The sequence below is a fragment of the Alnus glutinosa genome, chromosome 2, assembly GCF_958979055.1.
Source record: "Alnus glutinosa chromosome 2, dhAlnGlut1.1, whole genome shotgun sequence".
In the NCBI taxonomy this organism is placed as follows: Eukaryota; Viridiplantae; Streptophyta; class Magnoliopsida; order Fagales; family Betulaceae; genus Alnus; species Alnus glutinosa.
In genome coordinates, this window is record NC_084887.1 from 5188371 (window position 1) to 5210859 (window position 22489).

The 22489-nt window shown below is 34.4% G+C and overlaps 3 protein-coding genes across 3 annotated transcripts; all 3 read right to left on the minus strand.

Annotated features, from left to right (window-relative positions):
- Positions 1-466: 466 nt before the first annotated feature.
- LOC133861345 (tricyclene synthase TPS4, chloroplastic-like) lies at positions 467-6799 on the minus strand. The gene is made up of 9 exons (XM_062297102.1): positions 6477-6799; positions 4539-4610; positions 4397-4455; positions 2558-2825; positions 2034-2406; positions 1686-1904; positions 1346-1484; positions 993-1241; positions 467-867 (listed from the first exon to the last, which is right to left on the minus strand). The coding sequence occupies exons 4-9, from the start codon at positions 2772-2774 to the stop codon at positions 580-582; spliced, it is 1485 nt and encodes a 494-aa protein (XP_062153086.1). The 5' UTR covers positions 2775-2825; positions 4397-4455; positions 4539-4610; positions 6477-6799; the 3' UTR covers positions 467-579.
- A 502-nt stretch (positions 6800-7301) lies between these two features.
- LOC133861762 (large ribosomal subunit protein uL2-like) lies at positions 7302-9286 on the minus strand. Its single transcript, XM_062297561.1, has 2 exons — positions 8776-9286; positions 7302-7829 (listed from the first exon to the last, which is right to left on the minus strand). Exons 1-2 carry the CDS (start codon positions 9213-9215, stop codon positions 7487-7489), a joined length of 783 nt encoding a protein of 260 aa, XP_062153545.1. The 5' UTR covers positions 9216-9286; the 3' UTR covers positions 7302-7486.
- Positions 9287-11289: 2003 nt separating this feature from the next.
- LOC133859433 (geranylgeranyl transferase type-2 subunit beta 1-like) lies at positions 11290-19672 on the minus strand. The gene is made up of 10 exons (XM_062294838.1): positions 19261-19672; positions 16666-16719; positions 16404-16556; positions 14704-14818; positions 14260-14326; positions 13996-14144; positions 12584-12717; positions 12366-12464; positions 12154-12229; positions 11290-11496 (listed from the first exon to the last, which is right to left on the minus strand). The coding sequence occupies exons 1-10, from the start codon at positions 19309-19311 to the stop codon at positions 11402-11404; spliced, it is 993 nt and encodes a 330-aa protein (XP_062150822.1). The 5' UTR covers positions 19312-19672; the 3' UTR covers positions 11290-11401.
- Between the last annotated feature and the right edge of the window lie 2817 nt (positions 19673-22489).

Sequence of the window (22489 nt, forward strand, 5' to 3'; positions counted from 1 at the left end):
AGTCGAGTTTTCATATAAAACAACTCTAACTTTTGGAGTCGTTTTATCCCTAAAACGACTCCAACTGTTAGAGTCGTTTTACCAAAATGATACAAATTGTTTAGAGTCGTTTTAAATGAAAACGACTCCAAATATTCGGTGTCATTTTTATTACAAAACGACTCCAACATATTAGAGTTGTTTTGGTTTAAAATGAATCCAAGCAGTTGGAGTCGTTTTAGACCTAATTGGAGTCATTTTAGGTCTAAAACGAATCTAACCTAGAATTAATATGCAACATGTTGAGTCATTTTTATGCCCACAAACGACTCAAAACTCTTGGTTTTTTGTAGTGCTGGCTCCTAGTTTTCACAGAAACTAGAATGTGATTAAAACTCATGTCTTACACTTACGGAAATATTAATGCTCGGGCAAATTAAACTTGTGCCCAACATTTCTATGGACGTTTTTTCTACATGTTCTGAGTTTCATATGTGATATGTGCACGCGCATATGGAAACAAGTTTTTCATTGACATCTCACATCTTCGCCACACATTCATGTTTGTAATTGATAGAGAAGGGTCTATCTCTCATTGAATTAAACAGGCTCTATTATCACTAATACGATTCGATTTTTTGCTTTAACGTCTGGGGCTCCGTGCCCATCGCCGTATTGGTATGTGCATTGGGCAATCCGAGCAAGGTTGATTGCTGTTACCACTAAACCTTCTCCAAATGGAGAATCAACTACTCGCTCTTCATTCATCTTTTTCCAAGTCCTATCAATCATGTTACGGATGTGTTTCTCAGCAACTTCCTCAGAAACACCAGTTTCACGCATGTAGCAATGGATTGAATTTGCAGTTTCACCTCTCTTCAACTCTCCCTGTATTTCAAATAAACAACTAAATATGTTAGTGTGAAGTGGTTGTTCCAATATATAATGATGATATAGACCTTAAAATTCATTTGACACAAAAGACACTATGAAATGCTGTAAAAAAGAAATACCGCTGAAGTACTCAAATCATTGCAAAGTCGAAAAATAATTGATGGCCAACACAAAAGGTCGTGGTGTTTTTCTAAGCCCTCAAGTGCTTCCTTTGTGAACTTTTGATTCAAGAAAAAATAAGCATGAACAAGGAAGACCACCCCCGAAACGGATACCCAGCCATTGTCAATATAGTCTTTAAAGATTGGCATATCTTTGTTGTGACACCACTTTGCTTCTTGTAGGAATGCTTTGCAAAGATCAGCCCACTAACATAAAAGAAGAAACTCCAAAATTATTAGATTTAATATTTCAAACAAAATGCAATTCATGTAAAAAAAGAAAAAGAAAAATATAGAATGGCTACTTTTACCGCTTTTGTTAGGTATGGAAGGATGTTTTCTCCTTTCTCCTTAAGAGTGTCATATACCATCTCATTAACAGTGTTGTAGAGAGCTAAGAAGCATAACTTCATATAGTGTGGAAGATTTTTCAAGGCACTAACATCCCATCTGAAAACACAATCAGGAAATTAAAATTATGATTTGCTTAATTGCATAACATAAAAGAAGTAAGAGATTCCATGTCAATTCATCCAATTAAAGAAAAGGGATTCCATGTCATTACAAAATATTGTTCTTTTCTTCTTCTTTTTTCGGGAGGGGGATGGGGATCGGAAGGGGAAGGGGAAGAGCTAGCTATTAAGTATTAACCTTTCAACAGCATCTGTAAACAGCTCTAGTTCGTCCAAGGTACCATAAATATCATAGACATCGTCAATGGTGGTTACAAGAGCAGCCACTTTTGTTAACCCTTTACGAAGATTACTTAATTGAGGTTCAGAGGCTATTCCAACTGTCCAAAAGAAGCATTCCACCAGTCTATCTCTAGTGAAGCTCAAGTTGTTTGCCAGACCCATTTCTTCCCACCACCTAAATGGCATAGGCCAGGTGAAGCCAAATAAGTTTCGGCTTAACATTCAAGCCATGGCAAAGTCAATTTTCATCTTTTAACAGAAGACTGCCTTAGTGATGTGAATAAATACATCAAACAGTTCTTACCTTGACATATCTTGAAGTTCTCTTTGAAACACCGACTGCACTATGTTAAAATCCAACTTTGCAAGTTCAAGTAGAAGAGAATTTGCACCTTCCCTCTTATTGTATGCCTCAATATACCACCGAGCTTCTAGCCTTAGCATTCTACGGTGCAATGGAACCTCCAATGCATGATTAACTTGTTCTGCCATGCTTTTGCTCACATCTCCTTTGAGTTCCTTGAGATGCATTCTTGTGAATGCCATGGCCTCTTCCAAGACGTTTTCTCCTTCAAAAGCAAGATAAGAAGCTTCATATAGACCCAACATTCCTTTGACATCCTTTCTAAGGCATTCCTTGAAATTGCCATTATGGTCCTTGAAACTGTTAAATACATCTGTGTTTAATTCATACAAATATGTTATAATTAAGATGACCATTCGTACCATCAACATGGGAAATGAAATCATTTTAATTCATCCAAAAAAAAAAAAAAAACTTAGAGAATTAGCATATATGATATCATAGAAGGTATATATATATATTACCTTGAGAGACATGATATCCTTGTTGTCTAAGGAGCCTAAAGCTTAGAGCAGTAGCATGGAGACTCTTCTCAATTCCTTCATTACAGCATTTTGAAGATGCGAAGTTGTCAAGGGCTCTTGTTATGTCCCTCACAAATCGGTATCCCAAACCTAATCGTTGAATATCATCAATCAGTTCAAGTGTTTCCAATAGGTCCGCATTTTCATTAGTAATCATACTTCTCACATCCTCCTCCAGCTTCTTTGCCCTATCTTTGTATCGTTCATCCTGCATAATCACAATTTGAGATAAATATTTATATATAGCGTACGACGTTGGTGATTTTTTTCATCTTATTATTGTTCAAATATAGTCTCTTAGTAGTTATAGACAAACATTTTTCGACTTTAGAAGGAGAAATAAAGGGAGGGGGGGTTTGAGAAATGTGCATGGTTAATTACCGCATAATCATTCTTCAAGGACTGCACAAAATCATAACTCCATAAGCTTGGCTGGTAATTGGTGGATTTTCTTTGATAAACTTGTAAATGGGAAGTTGGTATAGTGGCAAAGCATCGGAAGTAGTGATGCCCACATTTGTGGTGGAGAAGAAGAGGTCTCTTCTTTGTAATGGGATATTTTGGAAAATTATGAGGCAAGGAGAAATTGTGGGATAAGGGGAATAGGTGGATTAGTGACATGAAGCTTAAGATATAATTTGCTTATGATTTCCATAGGAAGGCGTGAAGCTCGATCTATATATCTGTAGGACCTCAATAATTTGTGAGTGAATGTCCTATAGGGAACATATGTACTAGGTTAATTATTAAACCTAGGATTTTTGTGTATGCCTCCTCATCATGTAAATCCATTATTGTCAAGTAATGCATAAAGTATATTCATTCTCTCACTGGCTATACATAATTTACCAGCTTTATTTTGTAACGAGTATTTTTGTTTGAATAAAAATAAAAAGTGATTGTTGTGATATTAAAAATAAAAAAATTATAATATTCTAAAGTTAAAAAAAGAAAAAAAAAGAAAGAGAGTAAAAGTAAAAGTAAAAGTAAAGGTAAAAATCTTTGCAAGGCACGCCTTAAGAGTTCAAAATGAGAGTTTATGTAGAACAAAGGTTTGGAGTGGACAAAACGATTGTCATTTACTCGTAGAAGGTTTGAGAGGGACAAACTAGGGGTGAAAAAGCGGTTATCAAAAGTTAACAACCACCGGTTGGAGGTTATAACCGCTAACCCTTTTTTTCTTTTTCTTTTTCTTTTTCTTTTTTTTGGCCTTTTGTGTTGGATCTGTTTTGGACTTTTTTTGGCCCTATTTTTTTTTTTTAGTTTTCAGTTTTCAAAGCTTTAAATGTATGATACATATTTTTTTTGTTGGTGTCAAAATGTCTATATATTATGAGTGGTAATATTAGTTTATTTACTTGACAATCATATAAATGAAAATTCATAATCCATGAAAATTCAGAACATCAAAAAATCAACAACCCAAAACAATTATATCTATAGTCCACACCCACACTCAACATATAAATGAAAAAATAATCAAACCCAACATAAACACTTTCACTTCCACTTCCACTTCCACTTCCATCCACTTTCACTTCCACTTCCACTTCCACTCAAGTGGATTCAAACAAATACAAACAAATAAAGTTTAGTAGAGAAATTTAATCAATAAGACAATAACAAAAAAAAAAAAAAAAACGACGATATGACTCTCATTTGGCCTTCTAGCAAAATCCTATAGAGATAACAACAAGAAATATTATAAACTTAAAAAAATTGACAAACTAAGCAATTGTATTGTAATATAAATAACATGAAAAGTCAAAAAATGATAACCTTCCTCTAGACATTAGATGTTTCAGTCCTTGAATTTGAAGGTTGATTGTGAAGCTCATCTACAATAGAAAAAGTTTGAGTTAAATAAATAATGAAAATGAAGTGAAATGAATTTATAATTAATTAATCCATAAACATTTACCATGCTCATCATATCTTTCCATAAAGTCTTCCAACTCTTCCTCATTGTTGATTGAATGGTTCTTTAACCAATCTTGTGTGCAAATCAAGGCATCAACGGTAAGTAGAGACAATAAACTCCTAAAGGGATCCAATACTGAACAACCAAATTTCTTAAATTGTTCGAATCATACTTCATGAATCCCATTTGGTTACCACTAGTGCCTTCTACCGTTTTCTTAAATGACATTTGCAATAATGTTTGGGCAATTAGAGGTAAGGTGGGTCATCATGGGTGAAGTGTCATTTCTCTTACAGTGACACCCTATCAACCTATTGCAGTGATTGCACATAACTTTAAGGTTCTCCTTGTCTACTGATTCCACTCTTTTGAAGTGATTCCATACAATGAATTGATTCACAGGTGGTTTTTATATTGTAACTGTTATACTGGAGGGAAGATACGGGGATTCCAACATTTACAGAAAAATGTGTTTCAGGATTGTCCTCTACCATAACAGGATTGGTTGCATAACTAAAGTGTCCTCCAATGTTATTAGATAGATAATAAAATATAGGGATAATTACCTTTTCCTCCCATAAACTACCACCATCTTCCAACATGCCCCCATGTAAAACGGCACATGACCCGTTGACCATTTGTTTTAACCCCTTTGACTGACGGAAAGAGGAAAAATGGTTGTCTTTGGTAGTTGAATGCTCTATTTTGATCGAGTTGGTAGTTCATAGGGGCATAGCGCATTTTTTGGTAGTTCATAGGGGGAAAAGGTAATTACCCCAAAAATATATTTAACAATCAACCAGAAAAACATATTAGATACAATCTATTCTAATAATAAAGTCCTAATTTCTGCATTTTTCAAGACAGGTAGTTTTGTTTTATAGTCCACATATCAATTCAAAAATACTGAAAGAAAGTAAAGCAAGATCAAAGACCAAAAAAGTTAAAGAAATTATGTCAAATTAGTATTACCACAGAATCGACTAGGATAAATTTGGTTAACATAGTTTTGGACTTACTGTATAACCATATCAAATGGGTACAACCTGGAGTTATAATTAAAGCAAAGAGAAAAGGCCAGCGTGCACATACACACACATGTTACCAAGAATTAATATTACCAATAAGTAAATTAGTCATGACGAGTAAACACCTCAAATAGACCCAAAGAATTGACTAGAACTGCAATCGGCTAAGAGGGTGCAGGAACTATGCTAAATTAAATATCCTTAATTAACATGTGATTATCTTAAGTGAGTACAAAATCAACTTAGAACTAGTGTTACTTACAAGTAAGCACCATAAATCGACGCAAAGAATTGACTTAAACTGAAATTGCTAAATAAAGTGCACCACTTGGCTAAATTTCCTGCAGTCCACATGCTACTGACAAGTGAATTAGTCTCGATGACAAGTAACTACACCATGCAGACCCAAAAGACAGCATTTTGATACAGAAATCAACCCCAAAAGCTTTAATCTTAAAGCCCCCCAAAACTCCAATTTAGCACCAAACACAAACAATCAAACCGACCCAAGTTCACAATCCCAATACCCACAACAATTACGTACACCCAACTCTCTACCATTTTTCTTTCGATCGGCCACACCAAAAAGAATCAATCCGAAACTATTATCCATATTCTAACCATAACTTGGGACCAATTCGTAACATCCAAAAAGATAGGGACAATTTCCATAATCTATTAGCAATTAACTTCATCATAAAATGGGTACATCAAAATCATCCATTTAAGCTCAACCCAAAAGATTCAAACAACCATTCCTCAACAATCAAATTAAACGAAACATCAAAAATAATAAATAAATAAACGAAACATCATATAGTCTTCAAAAAATCAATTAAGCTCGTCAACATACAAAACCCAGATAGATCTTCTTCAAAACTTAACATTAAAGCATAAAAACCCAACTAACCCAAGAGAGGAAACAGAGAGAGAATGGAGATTCAGCCTTGAACTTAAAAGATATGCAATCAGTTGATACTTGGATGCAGGGATGCGCAGTTCGGCGAGGGAGAGGAGGCAATGCGGCGACGAGAGAAAGAGAGAGAGAGAAATGAGTTCGATGCTGGCGACGTGAGAGAGAGGTTGAGAGTTAGATGGAATAAGAGAATGAGATGAGACTCAAGGGTGTTTTTTGTTCTTTAGGGTTTAGGGTGAAATAACCTCTGGGGTGGCTCGCAGGCCACCCCCAAACACCTATTTTTTTAAAAAAATAAAATAAAATAAAGTTTTAGTTTTTTTTAGTCTTTTAATTTTTTTTAATTTTTTTTTTTTAGTTTTTTTGTTTTTTAATAGTTTTAATTGAAAAATAACACATGGCATGAGTATTATGTGCATATTTTGACAAAATGAGCATTTTTTGAAACATTTTGGTAGTTTGGAGGGCCAGAGTCCAAACGTTAGTAATTCGTTGGGCTACTTGCAAAACAGCCGACAGTTTGAGAACCTAAACTACAATTTTTTCCTTAATTAAATTATGACAGTTATAGTTACCTATTTAAGTCAAAGTCTTTTAATTATCTATTATTTATAGTACTGCCATGCAATCTTTAATTGAGTCCTTGTAGGAGTTGATCTATAAGTCCTTGTAGGAGTTTATCTCCAAGCCTTTTAGTTTAAATCATGTAATCATCATCAATTAATAAAGAGTTAAGCAGAATTAATCACAAACCTTATGTTTGAAAATATTTAAGTTCCTCATAATCTATAAGGTATAGTTCCCTTAAAACCTATAAAATAAACACGAAATCATTCCCTTCAGAACAAACTAACAAAAGCAACCAGTTTGAAATAAATCCTTTATCAAAAATGATGGACCCAATACCACAACATAAATGTGACTCTCAAAACTGGAAACATAAACTTCGCAACATTTGTAAAGGTTTTGATAAGATGAAAAAGAAGTCTAGAAAATGACATTCTCTAAGCCTTGTCAGCTTTAGCAGCCGTGGCAGCAGCTTGTCCACGGAGCCGACCAGTCCTCCTTGCTGCAATAAGACCAACCTTTTGCCCGGGAGGAGCATCTCGGCGAACGGTACTTGCATGCCCAATATGCTGATGGTTACCACCACCATGAGGATGCTCCACAGGATTCATGGCAACACCACGAACCTTGGGCCAGCAGTTCCTCTTCACCCTGAATTTGTGATAGGCATTTCCAGCCTTCAACATGGGCTTCTCAGTCCTGCCTCCACCAGCAACCTGACCAACCATAGCTCGGCAATTACTTGGAACAATCTTCTTCGAGCCGGAAGGAAGCTTGATTCTAGAGGAATACCCAAAAATAAAAAATAAAATAAATCAAGAACCATCAAAAAGAAATAGTAGTATGGTGTCTTTAACAATCAACACCAACAAATCCCATCTTATTTGATATGCCAATTTATCCAACACTAGAGTAAAAAGGCTTAAAACAGATTGTGAGATAACTGTGATGCAAACGAAACGCATAGAATGTCAGTAACAGCTAATTGCTTATAAGAACAGAGTATACATGTTCCCAACTCTAACTAGAGTTACCGACTGATGCATTCCCAAATACAATCCTAACTAGCCAACTACAAACAAAGAATGTCGTCAATTTTTTCTCAGGCATCAATTACTCAATATAGAATGAATGTTACACAGCAAAATCTGCATTAGAACAGCAAATCATTCCACAAGTTGATATGAAAGCTTACCAGCTACATAGCTAACTCACAAAACCAAAAACTCAAATACTGCCTTATCAAACTTAGGACCCACCAACCTGCACTTACAGGATTTTTCAACTTTTGATTCATTTTGGAATCTATCAAAGAGTCATTAAAATTCAGAGCCTTTGACTGTAAAAATTTATAATATTTAAAAGTGACGTTCTCAGTTCTTCAATAACGACCTCTGCCTCACATAAGATAAGCATCAAGCAACAATTAAGGACTAAAATTCCATCTGTAATCCCAAAATCCTCTGCCCCCGTGATTGTACATTGAGGCATAGCTTTTAAACAGAGAAAACCGAGCAAAGTCATAACAACCTGATCACATTATTAATCCCAACCATCAACCAAAAATATACGTACAAACCAAAACCCACTAACAAGAAAAAATCACAAATCCAAATAATCATGAGTAAACATTGCCCACAGCAAATCACCAGATTCGAACCCATCAAACCGAAACAACAAAAACCCAAAAAATCAGATTCAAAAAGCGAGAGGAAATCGCATATACCTGGTAGTCCCATTATCAGGGTTGTGACTGATCACAATGGCATAGTCTCCAGAGGCCCTAGCCAAGACCCCACGGTCGCCCACATGGTGCTCGACGTTGCACACCACCGCACCTTCTGGGATGGACGCGAGGGGCAGCACATTGCCGACCATTAGGTTGGCCTTCTTGCCGCAGTACACGAACTGGCCGGTGTACATGCCCTCGGCGGCCACGAAGAGCTCCTTCTGGAGCTTGTACCGGAAGGGGTGGCGGAACTGGACCCGGGCCAGAGGGGCGCCCCGACCCGGGTCGTGGATGACCTCGGTGACCACGCCGCGAAGGTAGCCGTTGCGCTCGCCGAAGTCGAGGGATCGGAACCGGGCCGGACCCTTGCGGTGGTGGGTGTGGGACCGGAAGACCGACCCGGCACCCTTACGCTGTGCTCGGATTACTCGACCCATTTTCGGTTTATTAGGGTTTGTGTGGGTGAGGCGTAGCGTAGTAGGGCAAACGAGAGAGAGAGGTGGGAGTAGAGTGTGTTGGGGTTTTATAGCATACCATTTTTAGGGTTTTTGGACCAGTGGGTTTAAACTGCAAAATTAATTAAGTTTTTTTTTTTTTTTTAGGCTGAGAAAAAAAAATAGTAAAACAATTTCCAAGACCATAACTTTATATTCAATTGTTTGTTTGAGGCAAAATTCTTTTATGATTTCATTGACAACGAGAAATTAGAGTTAAAAAAAATTTGAAATTGAATTAAATTAAAACTTTAAAAAGTCATAATTTTTCTTTTAATCATATGTTTTTTTATCTTTTTTAAAAAAAAAAAATCTTTTCACGTAAAAAAATATTTGGGATACTATAGTTTTTACTATAACTCTTTACAAATTGATGTGGCAGTTTATATATGTGAGATTAGTGCGTCCAGGAGAATCAAATTTATTACGTTATTCAAAGAGTTGATTTAGAATGTAATACTTGGAATAATACAGTTTTTACTATAACTGTTTATAAATTGATGTGACAGTCCATGTAAAATTAGCACGTTTGTCAAAATCAAATTTATCACGTTATTCAAAGAGTTGAATTAGAATGTACCTATGCATTATGCAATGCCAAAAGAGAATACAAAAGACAATTACTCAAGGATGTGTCACAATTTTCAAGAGATGAAGAAATCACCATGGCCTCAACAGCTTCTTTAATTCTGCAATTATTCATTTATTCCAATACTTCCAAGACCCATATGAGGATTATTACTGGCAATAGAAGATTATCATCATTTGAATTAGATGCAATGAAGCAAATATGGGATAAAAGTCTCCGCCAATAATTATGGAAATAAAATAAAAAATCTCCAATTTTCAGGCAATTCTTTTCCTTTCAGTCCTCAAGCAATTACCGTTGCTTTTCAGATAATTATTCTCCGCAATTATCAAGAAATCTACATTTTCAAACCAATTATGAAGCATCTTTGCTTTTAAAGACAAAATCAATTGGATCAAGATCCTCTACAATTATTTACGTATCAAATTATTGTTTGTCATGTGAGCTCAATTATCTAACACTTTTTACAATTATAAAAGAAGCACGAATTCAAATATTTAGAGATCCAAAGCCTTCAAACCTTGTCTCAATCTTTCTCCTCTGTAGTATATAAAAAATCCTTTCCTTTTGTTTGTAATTTTTCAAGTATTGTATAATGAACTTTATTCTCCACCAATAAAGATCAATTATTTCAAGTAAGTTTTCTCTCCAAGATTGTTGCTTTAATATCTGTTGTATTAATTTGACTATGGTTGACATGGTAGTGCCACGTGGACTACCACGTCAGATTGCAAAGAACTTGTAATAAAAATTGCAATCCCTTAACAACACTCAATAATGATTAAGTTTTTATTCACATAAGTAATATTTGTGAACTTAGTATGCTAAATAAGATGAGAAAAATGTTGGCTTGAATGGCTGAATTTGAATATCATGTCAATTAATTAAAACTTAGAAATAATGAGTTCTCCTTTTGTTTGGTTTGGAGAATATAATTGTTGGCAGGAGTTGCTGCCCCATACCGTTGTAGTTGTGAGGCAAGAGCACGCCAAAAAATAACAATAATTCTATAATAGTGATATTAGGAACAATTACTATCAATACTAGTAATAAGAATTTGATTCTCCTTGAAAACCTAATTCCTAAAAATTGCATCTACTCATTGTATATTCAGAGTGTATAGTCATGCAAAAATTGACCTCAAACTAGCCTTATTTTATGGTATGATTAGCTATGTTCTAAGCTTTCTAATTTGAAGCCCGTAAATGTTAAGAACCTGTTTGGAACTGCGTTGAAAAATAAAGCTTATTAGAAAGAACTTTTCATTTGAAAAAGTGTTTTAACGTGATATTTAAGGTGAGAAGTGTTTACATTGGTTTGAAAACCATCAATATATATAACACAGACATGAACCAGTTATCTTTCAAGAGCCAAGCGCTAGAAAGAAGCAGCGAAAACCATAGTTTCAGGCCCATCTACATGTGAATATACTGAAAACAGCACAGGAGAAGCTTTATATAATATGTAGCAATAAAATCTTAATGTCCTTAATGTTATCAGAGAAACAAAAAGGTACCAAATTGCTTCAAGTGACTAAGAGTTATTTGCCAAAGAAAATTCTGTTTACAACATCAACAGGCAATGCATAAGCTGGATCTATGGCTTTCAATCCTGGATATTGGAGAAGTGAAAGTCCTGCAACAACAAAGATGAACAACTTTAGATTTGATAAATTGAATGACTCTAGATTTGATAAATAGACAACTTGAAACGACTTGAGAGTTTTTTGGCCTTGCAATTTCGTAGGCCAAAAGTGTATTTTTAAACAAAATCGCAAAAAGTGTCTCATTTGAGAGTATGTTTTTAAAAAATAGCGGTTTGAAAACGTTGAAAAATCTACATTTTCTAATCGCACGTAAAGGAGTGCGTTTTTAAATGACACCTAAAACCTTGTGACTACAGAAACTAGCAACCTCTAATAAAAAAGCCAAACATCATGTGAAAGGAAAAATGGATACAGAACAGTTGTACATAATGAATCTATGAAGGATTTGGAAACACCTCTGTAGTCTCCTACCCCAACCCTCCCTATAGATTAAATAGTAAGAAACTGTATCAGTTTCTAGCCGTAAAGATCTCCCATTTTTAAGCAGGTTCTATTAGTCCTTAATGAATGAATGAGCGGGAACATGAAATGGTGATTCAACTCAAAGTTCAACATACTTAAAAAACAAAAACAAAAAATTCAAAATGAGCATCACAAACATTTTCAAAGATTCAACACATGCCATATGCATAGGTCAGAAACAGAAAATGAGAGGCCCAAAAGGCAGTAAGGCAGCATTTAGTTACCAGCCAACCCAAAGTAAGTATGGTAGACATCCACGGCATCATCCGGTCTATCAGATATACCCCCATTTTCCGTATCCTGAGATTTTTGACAAAGTACAACATCTCAGAGAACTTAAAAGCATTCAAACAAACATGCAGAAATAAAACACAGGACTAACAGCCCAGAGTTCCGAACAGGTACAATCTGAATCTACAGAGTAGCCCATTCAGACCTGGCAGTCTATGATGAACTGAACAAGCTTTTCTTTATTGATCCAATGAACCCTGTCTATCATGATCAAGCTAGAAAGAACCCACCACGAGTAGCAGACCTGAATTGGTGCAACAGAATCAATGAGGAAGACTACTAAAATGTCCTATGTTTGGAAAATTAAGTCTCAATCAAAAGGATAATTATTATAAATAATAAATAAATACAAAATAAACCCAGATCAGGAAGTTTCTCAGGACGGCCATTCAGACCTCCAGATTTAACTTGCCGCTCGCATAACCACCATCCAAGAAGGTCCTTGTCAATATGATGCAACAATCCCGTTAATGCAAGTGCACCCACACAACAGAAAACTACAGTGAGAAGAATTTCATTAGAGTCCAAGTACTAGATTTGACATCCAGACAAAAAAAAAGCATAATTGTACACAGGATATTAAGAACCTAACACTATAGATATGGCAAATTACCTCTTAGGTTTGATGTGCAGACAATATAGGGCATAATTTCAAGTCTAAATTTGACATGCAGAAAACTTAAAAAATAACCGTTCAATTTTTACATTTACACAGCTTATGCAGGAGAACACTAATAACTACCACCTATGTATCAACTTCAGCTTGAATTGACTGATGTTCAACACTGTTAAGTCTACTTATTTAGTTTAAAAAGTTTTAAGAACACAGGCCGAAATGACATGAAGAGTTTCAAGCATTTTGATTGAATCTCAAATATCCAACTCCAATGAAAAGTGAGGCACTTGGTAAAGGAAAAGAGGAAAAATGTCCATTATTTCAAAGTTGCAGCTTAAAGTTATAGTGCAAGCTCAGTTGAGATTTATCTGTGAATGGTGTCACGCAGAGAGAAATCACATGTTTTCTAGTGTTTCTTCTATTTCATTACTTATACTTTCGATTATAGCACCAGCTACTGAATTACTGTGTGATGTATGTGGGACAGGGTTATAAAACAAACCAAGCTACTCAAACTTCACACAATCTCAGTTTGGCATGGAGCACTAAAATAACTTACGTACTGACCTCTGACCTAAAGAACTGAACTTAATTTCAAATCTTAAAAAGATAAGGTAGTCAGCTCTACCATAACTAGCTCAAGAAGCAGCTAACTCAACATTGCTCGTGAGATAAACAAGTGGCTTGAGCAGACAGCTCATGTACATCCCTACACAATAAGAAACCGTTTTACAGCAACCTCCACTTCACAGAGCTTTCTGCAATACTAGTAATCTATAGGCAGAATAATGTGAGCCTAAGCAACCTCCACTTTTAATTTATTCAGACAGAAGCATGAGTTATTGTAGATTACTGTTGGACCAAAAAAAAAGAAAAGAAAAGAAAAAATAGAGGAAATGGCTTCCCATCAAGCATGGAGGTTTGCACTAACAAGATGCAAAATTTAAAATTGATTGTCAGTGATTGAATCTGAGAAACCAGTAAGAATCTTCTGAGCAAAAGCTACAAACACTCTTTCAAATAGATGCAAAATCTGAACAGTTGTTCCACCCTGATACGACCAACAAAGAAATAAAGACTGACACAACACACTTGATTCATCTAGTACTAGTCAGAAAGTTAAACTTCACACAGATTATGCATTAAATGTCTAACATACTTTGCCCTAAATGGGACTCCCCACCAGGCGTGCTTCCAAATCCACCATACAAATTTTTACAGCTTACGATGTAGCTCACAGCCTTCTCCACATTGATTTTATTTAAACAACGTAATATTGAGAGACAACAAAGAGAAATATAAGAGAACCTGTAGGAAAAAGAATTGGTTTGGTAAAATATAATTGCAAAGATGCTAACTTCCAAAACAATGACATGCCAAATAACGAAGCAGAAGGGAATATCTCCCAAACTACAATGAATACCGTGTATCAACTTCACCCCACATGTCCCCTGAAAAAGATCCATCTTCATTTTGCAGCCCAGCAATATCTGACTTAAATATTAAGAACCACAAGAAACAGTAGATATACAATGCTTTATATTGTTGGTATAAATAGTAAGTATTGTCAATGCTTAAAATCTCTTATATAGAGCCTATCTATGTCTCTGTTTCACACCTGAGCAGTAAAACTGGAAATTCCACCCAACATTAAATATCAACAAGATACACAAATTGAAACTAACAGTTAACTAGCATGGATATCTGGATGTACAAAGAGTTGCAAAAGTTATAAAAACTGCAGCTACAACAAACTTTCAAAAAAATAAAAACAAAGCACTATTTAATATGATATGATATTATATAGAAGTTCTCTCGTCAAGTTTGAACAATTTTAAAGTCCACCGATCAGTATGCCAGAGGATACAATTAGTCACCTTATCAACGTCAAGAACATTTAGCTTGCCAAAAAGGGCCAAAATCTGTACGGCACTTAGAGTATACAGTATGTGAGGGTCATGTCCAATGTTACCACCAAACCCACCAGCAAAGCTAAGTGTCATCATCTGCTTCATCACTATAATCATCTACATTTTTCTTTTCTTTCTTTTTTTTTGTTTACAGGCTTTAGAAAGCTTGTAATTTAATGATTAGTTCCACTTATTGAATGGTTATAGCGATATCAAAATTCTCATATAGGAAGAAGAGAAATCTTAAGGGGGAACCATCGGACAACGAATTCTAACTCATGAAACATGCAACAGAACACAACTTGACAAATTGTCAAGTGTTATTAAAGGGGAAGAATGGGATTGGTTGCTGGCTAAATCTGAAAATTTTGTTACATTAAAAGCAAGTTAACCATGGTAAGGAGGGTAAATAATGATATCCCTATATGGTTAGCTTCAAAATCAACTAAATGCACTAGCACGAGGACGTGGGAAGAGTTAAGGGTGAAGATTGGTGGAAACTGGTATGGTTCTCAATGGCAATACATAAGCATGCATTCATTCTGTGGGTGGCAATAAGAGATGGACTTATAACTGGGGATAGATTGCTAAAATGGGGAGCAAAAGTTGATGTCAATTGTCTGATTTGTAGAAATATTATTGAATGCCGTGATCATTTATGTTTTTGTTATGGTTTTAGTAGGAGGATATGGAGGGCAGTAATGCAGAGATGCCTACAGGTTAATATTCCTATAAATTGGGAGGATATTTTAAGGAAAGGCATTGGAGAATGGCTAGGTAAAAAGTTGAAGGCTGTGGTGTGTAAATTGGCATGGGGCTCCGCAGTGTACAGCACATGGAGACATCAAAATGATGTGAAATTTGGAAATCATTTGAACTCGGAAGAAAAATTTTAAAAGAAATTTTTTTGGGAAGTTAGAATTAGAATTATGGGAAAGGGTAAATTCAAGATGAAAGAGGAGAATGTGGCCATTTGTAGTAGTTGGAGTATTCCATCAACTATTCTGAGTTAACAAGAGGTTTTGATTTGCTGTTGGTTTCTGTTGTAGCTGATTTCTGGAATTTGAGGCAGGGATGGCCTCTGCTGGATCTGGTTTCTGGAACCTGTGTAATAGCTAGTCTTTTGTAGCTGTTGCATGTTGCTTTTTTTTTTTTTTATTAAGCTATCCTGTCTTTTCTGATTGTTAGAGGATTGTTTGATGGTCTCTGTCTGGTTGCTGATGAAGATTCAAGTGGCTGCAGAAACTGTAGAGGAAGCAGAATGTTGCTGTGCAGAGTTGTTGCTTGGCAAATCAAAATATGCAGAGGCATCAGAATGTGCTACTGTGCAGTTTAGCCTTTCAGCTGATGTGAAGATTAGTTGCAGTTTTTTGAATTTTGCTCTCTGTTGATATGTCGAGTTGTTAATGAATTGTATGTTTTCTAATTGTAATTGGTTCGTAGTTGCAGAGTTGTATGGCTGCTGGTGACCTTTTTTTGTAGGCTGATTGTTAGCTGAATGGTTCATTTGGTGTCTGTATTGGAATTTTGACGTTGGTTTGCAAGGTGCCTAGTTGGCATCTAGAGTTCTAGCAGGTTTTCTGCTGGAGTGTGTTGTGTACTTTGTTTTGTTGTTAATAGAAATTCATTCATCAAAAAAAAAAGGCACCCATATAAAACCTGACTCGTGCTGGCATTCCATGACCCATGAAACAACCTCATCAACATCTACGGTGTCAAGCTTTCCTAGAAGATCCAGAGTTGTCAAACCCCAATATGTCCCATTCATTCTCAGATGTTCCATCACAACAGATACTAAATCATCCTTTCTCTGAGTAAAAAAAAAATAAGAATTTTAGGTATAAATGATAACAGAGTCATGTGAGCAATTCAAGATGTACTTAAATAACTGAAAAACAAAGTAAATATATGAAGCAAACCTTTTCTACGGATAAAATGTATTGAACATGTTTCTCAGCTACAAGCTCCCCCATCTGCCAATTATTAAGCACATTAAAGACACGCTAAGAATGTAGAAGTAATTAGAAATTCAACATCTTTTAAATTATATAGAGTGAGGGGTTCTTCTATTCTGATCTCATGCAAAATCACCCAATCAAGTTCTTTTTATTCAATGTGTCATTTCCAATGTAGAAGTAATTAGAAATTCAACATCTTTTAAATTATATAGAGTGAAGGGTTCTTTATCTATTCTGATCTCATACAAAATCACCCAATCAAGTTCTTTTTATTCAATGTATCATTTCCTCTCACATTTCATTGATGACAAACAAAATTCTAAATGCCATTTTCTCTCAATTAAGGGTTCTTTATTCGAAATTAGGATATCACTCACACTGATTTTTTTTCCACACTAAACCCAGTAAGAACCATGTATAGGGTGCTGTGGTTATAGGAACCCAAGAGTTTCTATCAATTGAAAATAAGAAAATATAGAAATTAAAGGATTCGAGGGTATCGAACCTCCAATTGATCACTTTGAGGGGATCAACCTCCAATTGTTGCATAAAGTAATTGATGTTTTTATTGATTGATTTGCCATATGGCATCTGCACTGAATTTATAGAATAAAGCAGGACGTATTTAGGTAAGAAAATCTAGGGTTTAGCCTATTAGGGAAATAAAATCAAATATACTAATACAACTTATTAAGGAAATAATCTTAACATTCCCCCACCCTTGAAAACAACATTGCTCTCAATGTTGATTATTAATTAAACATGTCTCCGATCCTGTCCTCGATCCCATGGCGGCCACCATGTCTTCATTAAATGCATCATCTCAGGAATGAAGCGCCATTGAAGAGGAACCAAAGGAATTTTTTTTAATATTTCTTGTTTTATCAGGAGAACCATAGAAGAATCTATACACGTAATCGACTCTCACAATTTGGAGCAAGCACTTCTTTGTAGTCATTGGACTTTGTTGTAGCAATTCCCTTCCAATAAATCCTTGCCAAATCCCATCATAAGATGCTTCTTCATCAGATTGTAGAGGCGGTAACTCAACTAGTTTTTCATTAACTGTGCACCCTACACTCATTAAGGAAAACAATTTATCATCACTCTAATACCTTCCAACTTGACTCTCCATGGCATGCTACCAACAAATCAAACCACTCTAATACCTTCCATTCAAGATTATTAGCTGCAATGTCAACCTTTGATATTTTTGACGTCTGATAAAATCAAAAATAGTGTTATGCTTGCGATACCCAACCAGAGGGATCTCTACCATCACAACATGGGAACTCCACTTTTACATGTGAAACTTTGTATTCTTGCTCTTCTCGCCATCGTACTTCTGGTGAAACTAGATGCCCGACTGTCCCAAAACTCGCTCCCATCCCTTGACGGTCAAGGGATCAGTAGATGGCTCGTTTAATGGAGTCATCAATCAATTCCTTTAGTTGTTCAATATATTTCAAGCTAATTCACAACTTGAGTGAAGCTTTCTCTCTCTCTCTCTCTCTCTCTCTCTCTCTCTCTCTCTCTCTCTCTCCTTTTTTTCCTTCACAAAAACAAAGCTATTCCTAATGGCAAAGGCAAATGAAATTTGTACACATTTTATACACACTCACATTTGGTTTGGGACTCATGCATGTGAGACCCATCTCACATGCATGAATCTCACACCAAATGTAAGTGTGTACAAAAAAATGTGTTGTGTATAAATAACGAGTAATTCTACATGTCATATAAATGTCAATCAAGTGTCCATCAAATAATTATGTGGCTTTTAAAATCAATATTGGGCATGTGATTAATCAAATGATCAAACGATGATTTTAAAAGCCACATCATTATTTAATGAGTAATGATTCAATGCCACCTAAATATACAACTTTTCACCACCTTGCCTATGTGGCAAGGTGGTCCCCCACTACTTTTTGAGTTTTTTTATTTTTTAAAAATAAATTAAAGTGGGGGACCACCTTGCCACATAGACAAGGTGGTGAAAAGTTGTATATTTAGGTGGTAGTGAATCATTACTCTTATTTAATGGACACTTGATGAACATCTATGTGACATGCCGAATTCCTCACAAACAACACATCTCACTCCTAATTTTCAGGAAAACCTAAATAACAACCGTCTTAATCCTGTAGCCAAACAACCCCAAGTATCACCACAAATCAAAATCAGGGCCTTGTTGGCAACTCCTTCCCCTCAAGTAGGAGGAGAAATTTTTTTATTTTTTTATTTTTTTTTAGCAATAGTAAAAAGTGATAGATGTGATATAAAGTGAAAGAATTTATATAGAAAAATGAAAAAAAAATAATAATAATAATAATGTATTGTAGTGGATTTTTTATTTAAATAATAATAAAAAATTGTTGGTGTGATGTAAAAAATGAAAAAAAATTATAATGTTTTGAAGGAGATGTTTTTTTTTTTTTAAGAGAAAGTGAAAAAAAAAAAAATATATATATATATATATATATATATATATATATATAAAAAAAAAACTAGAATAGGCTATCCTCAAACTGGAACAAGGGTAAGAACTCAAACCTGTAGCCAAACACCACTTGTCTTCTCCTCCAAATTCTCACAAAACCGCATATCACCTTGCTGAACAGCTCCCTACCTTGCGCCGCCACACACGGCCTTCCACAGCGCCGGTCAGCTTCGCACGGATGCTGATTCACCGGTCACATTTCGCTCCCCCACGCCCGGCCCACTGCCATCGCAACAACTTTCAGCACCTTAGCGCACGGCAAACGCCTCCCACGGCCGCTCACCACCACCGGAGACGAAAACGCCATTCAACTACCGTACCGCTCTTCGCACGGCCACACCACCCCCACCCCTGCACACAGCACAAAGCAGCAGAATAACCACCCTCAGTCACCCTTGCACAGCCACGATACAGAACCGGTCAAAATACAAAGCCTACAATCACCAAAGGCCCGGAAAAGCCCAACAGAAGCCGAAGGAAGCCTTGAATAAGGCCCCATAGACACATGAGCCCAAGAGTACCCATGAGACCCAATAAAAGGTCTTTCTCTTTCTCTCCCATATCATCTTTGTGCCATTCTTTTATCCTCAAAATTGATGTAGCACTTAAAATTAGATCAAAATTTATAATAATTTTAAGATTATTGGAGAAAGGAATTGCCACTCACTTTGCTGGTCTGCTTAGTAAATCAGTTAAATAATGTTTTCATCGGATGCATTTACCTAAGAGTTTTAACTTTATTGGGAAGGAAGAATGCTACACATTTAAAAAAAATAATAATAATAAAATAAAATTTGGTTTTCAAATGGTGTGTCACAATCTCATATGATTTATTATTTTAATAAATGTTGAAAAGTCTAGCATTTCTCATTAGGTCGTAGTGTAAACCAGCTCTTTTACACCTACCAATAATAGCCCGCCACATGGGCTCGGAACAGAAAAACAGATGGAGAGGAAAGCACCCGATTACATGTTTTTTGAGAAACCAATAAATAAAAAAAGAACAGGAGGTGTCCATCTGTCAATTGTTGATAGCCAGCTATCATACTTAAAATATAAAAAAATAAATATGTCTGTATGTGATTTAATGATTTTATTTTTTTTACCACCCGTGGTAAATTTTGTATTTTATATTTTATTTCGTTTATAGTTAAAGATAAAAATGATACCTCTTTTCAATTTTTGTCAAAAAATTTAACAAAAATCTACGTCCTATGTCTTAAAACAACCGACAAATATCTCTATTTATAACTTAAAAAAAAAAAATTCATGATCGGTTTGGTAGTGGTCGAACCACTCCCATAGCTCTTGGGGGTTCGGTCACCCCCAAATCGACCAATTGTCGATCTAGGGTTGGTCTAACCCACCTCCAAGGCTTTTGGGGATGTTTTGATCACCCATGGGGGTGGTTCAGACACACATAGACCGGTCAAGGGGTTGGCTTGAGTCACCCCTCTTTTTTTTTTTAAAAGAAAAAAAAAATGTTTTTTACTTTTTTTATTTTTTTTCAAAGCTTTTAAAAAATAAAGTCTACTATACGAAATTCACCACGGGGACAAAAAAATAAATCTTTAAACCATACGAAGCAAAAAGATATTTAATCCTTAAAAAAATAAAAATAAAAAATAAAAAAAACGACGATCTCTCCTACCGGAGAATTAAGTTCATGTTCTTCAAAGAGAAAAACGAAGAGGAAATACAATTGGGTGAAACATTCTAATAGGTTTGTAAATAATGCTGAAAACAAATTCTTTATTGGCTAGATTGATGTACGTACAAGCATTAATTAGAATTCTTTGAATTGTTTTGAGGTAACTTTACAATAATATTCTTAATTAAAATCCTATAAATTATATTTAAATTAAAATGTTAAAATCTTGTCATTTCAACATTTATATTATATATACTTAGAATATTTTTAGTGTTTGTTTATTAGTTCATTGTATCTCACTTAGTCACATCCAAGTAACAAGATCTAAACCATCCAGTTTAAAAATAATAATTCGAATTTCAAAAACTCTAAAAAAATCATACCCAAATGAAAAAAGTCTTTGGTAATTGTTCTGCATTTTGTTATTTTTCCTCCTTGTCTCTACTAAACCTGGTTACTCTGGTATATATAGATAGATACCCATGTGAATTGTGATTCAAGTGAGTGTATTTTTTATTTGGAAGTGCCTGTCATGTGTAAGAAAATGATTAATTATGTTGATTTTTGGTATTAGCGGCCACTTTTTTATGTGGCCGCTAATAATCAATTATTAGCGGTCACTTATGTGGCCGCTAATAATATTTAGCGTTTTTTTTATGTTTTCAAAATAATATGTGCTAACTTTTTTCTTTCTTTTTTCTTCTTTTTTTAATGTTTTCAAAATTTTCATTTTTTTTGTTTGTTTTTATTTTAAATATATATTTTTCATTCTTAATTTTTCTTTTTGTTTTTCTTTAATTTTTTTAATTTGTTTGTAAAAAATATTTTTAAAAAAATTGGTTTTTTTAAAATAATAAAAAGAAAAGTTAATTTTTGGTTTTTCTATCAAAAAAAAAATCGTTCTTTTTCCTTTTTTTTTTTTTTTAAAAAAAAAAAAAAGAGATTAATAGAAAACTAGTTTTTCTTTTTTATTTATTTTATTTATTTTTTCGTTTGTTTTTTTTTTTTAAAAAAAATGTTTTCCAGAACTATTAGCGGCTACTTTTTTGGCCGCTAATAATCAATTATTAGCAGCCACTATTTTATGTGGCCGCTAATAATATTTAGCGTTTTTTTATATTTTCAAAATAATATGTGCTAACTTTTTTCGTTTTTTTTTTTTTTAATGTTTTCAAAATTTTCATTTTTTTTTGTTTGTTTTTATTTTAAATATATATTTTTCATTCTTAATTTTTTTCTTTTTTGTAAAAAATATTTTTTTAAAAAAATTTGTTTTTTTAAAATAATAAAAAGAAAAGTTAATTTTTGGTTTTTCTATCAAAAAAAAAAATCTTTATTTTTCCTTTTTTTTTTAAAAAAAAAAAAAAAAGAGATTAATAGAAAACTAGTTTTTCTTTTTTATTTATTTTATTTATTTTTTCATTTGTTTTTTTTTAAAAAAAAAAACAAAAATGTTTTCCAGAACTATTAGCGGCTACTTTTTTTGCCGCTAATAATCAATTATTAGCAGCCACTATTTTATGTGGCCGCTAATAATATTTAGCTTTTTTTTATGTTTTCAAAATAATATGTGCTAACTTTTTTCGTTTTTTTTTTTTTTAATGTTTTCAAAATTTTCATTTTTTTTGTTT

Bases quoted from the DNA above. Each gene is read 5' to 3' on its own strand.
- LOC133861345 (XM_062297102.1), bottom strand. From the start codon at position 2,774: ATGATTACTAATGAAAATGCGGACCTATTGGAAACACTTGAACTGATT. The intron at 1,485-1,685 runs GTTAATACTTAA...TTGTGTTTTCAG, and splicing joins TTTACAGATGCTGTTGAAAG to ATGGGATGTTAGTGCCTTGA. The intron at 868-992 runs GTATTTCTTTTT...TTTGAAATACAG, and splicing joins ATGATTTGAGTACTTCAGCG to GGAGAGTTGAAGAGAGGTGA.
- LOC133861762 (XM_062297561.1), bottom strand. From the start codon at position 9,215: ATGGGTCGAGTAATCCGAGCACAGCGTAAGGGTGCCGGGTCGGTCTTC. The intron at 7,830-8,775 runs GTATATGCGATT...GTATTCCTCTAG, and splicing joins CCTGATAATGGGACTACCAG to AATCAAGCTTCCTTCCGGCT.
- LOC133859433 (XM_062294838.1), bottom strand. From the start codon at position 19,311: ATGCGGTTTTGTGAGAATTTGGAGGAGAAGACAAGTGGTGTTTGGCTA. The intron at 16,720-19,260 runs GTTTGAGTTCTT...AATAATTGGCAG, and splicing joins CAAGTGGTGTTTGGCTACAG to ATGGGGGAGCTTGTAGCTGA. The intron at 12,718-13,995 runs GTATGTTAGACA...TTCTCACTGTAG, and splicing joins GGAGTCCCATTTAGGGCAAA to TTTTCTGTTGTGTGGGTGCA.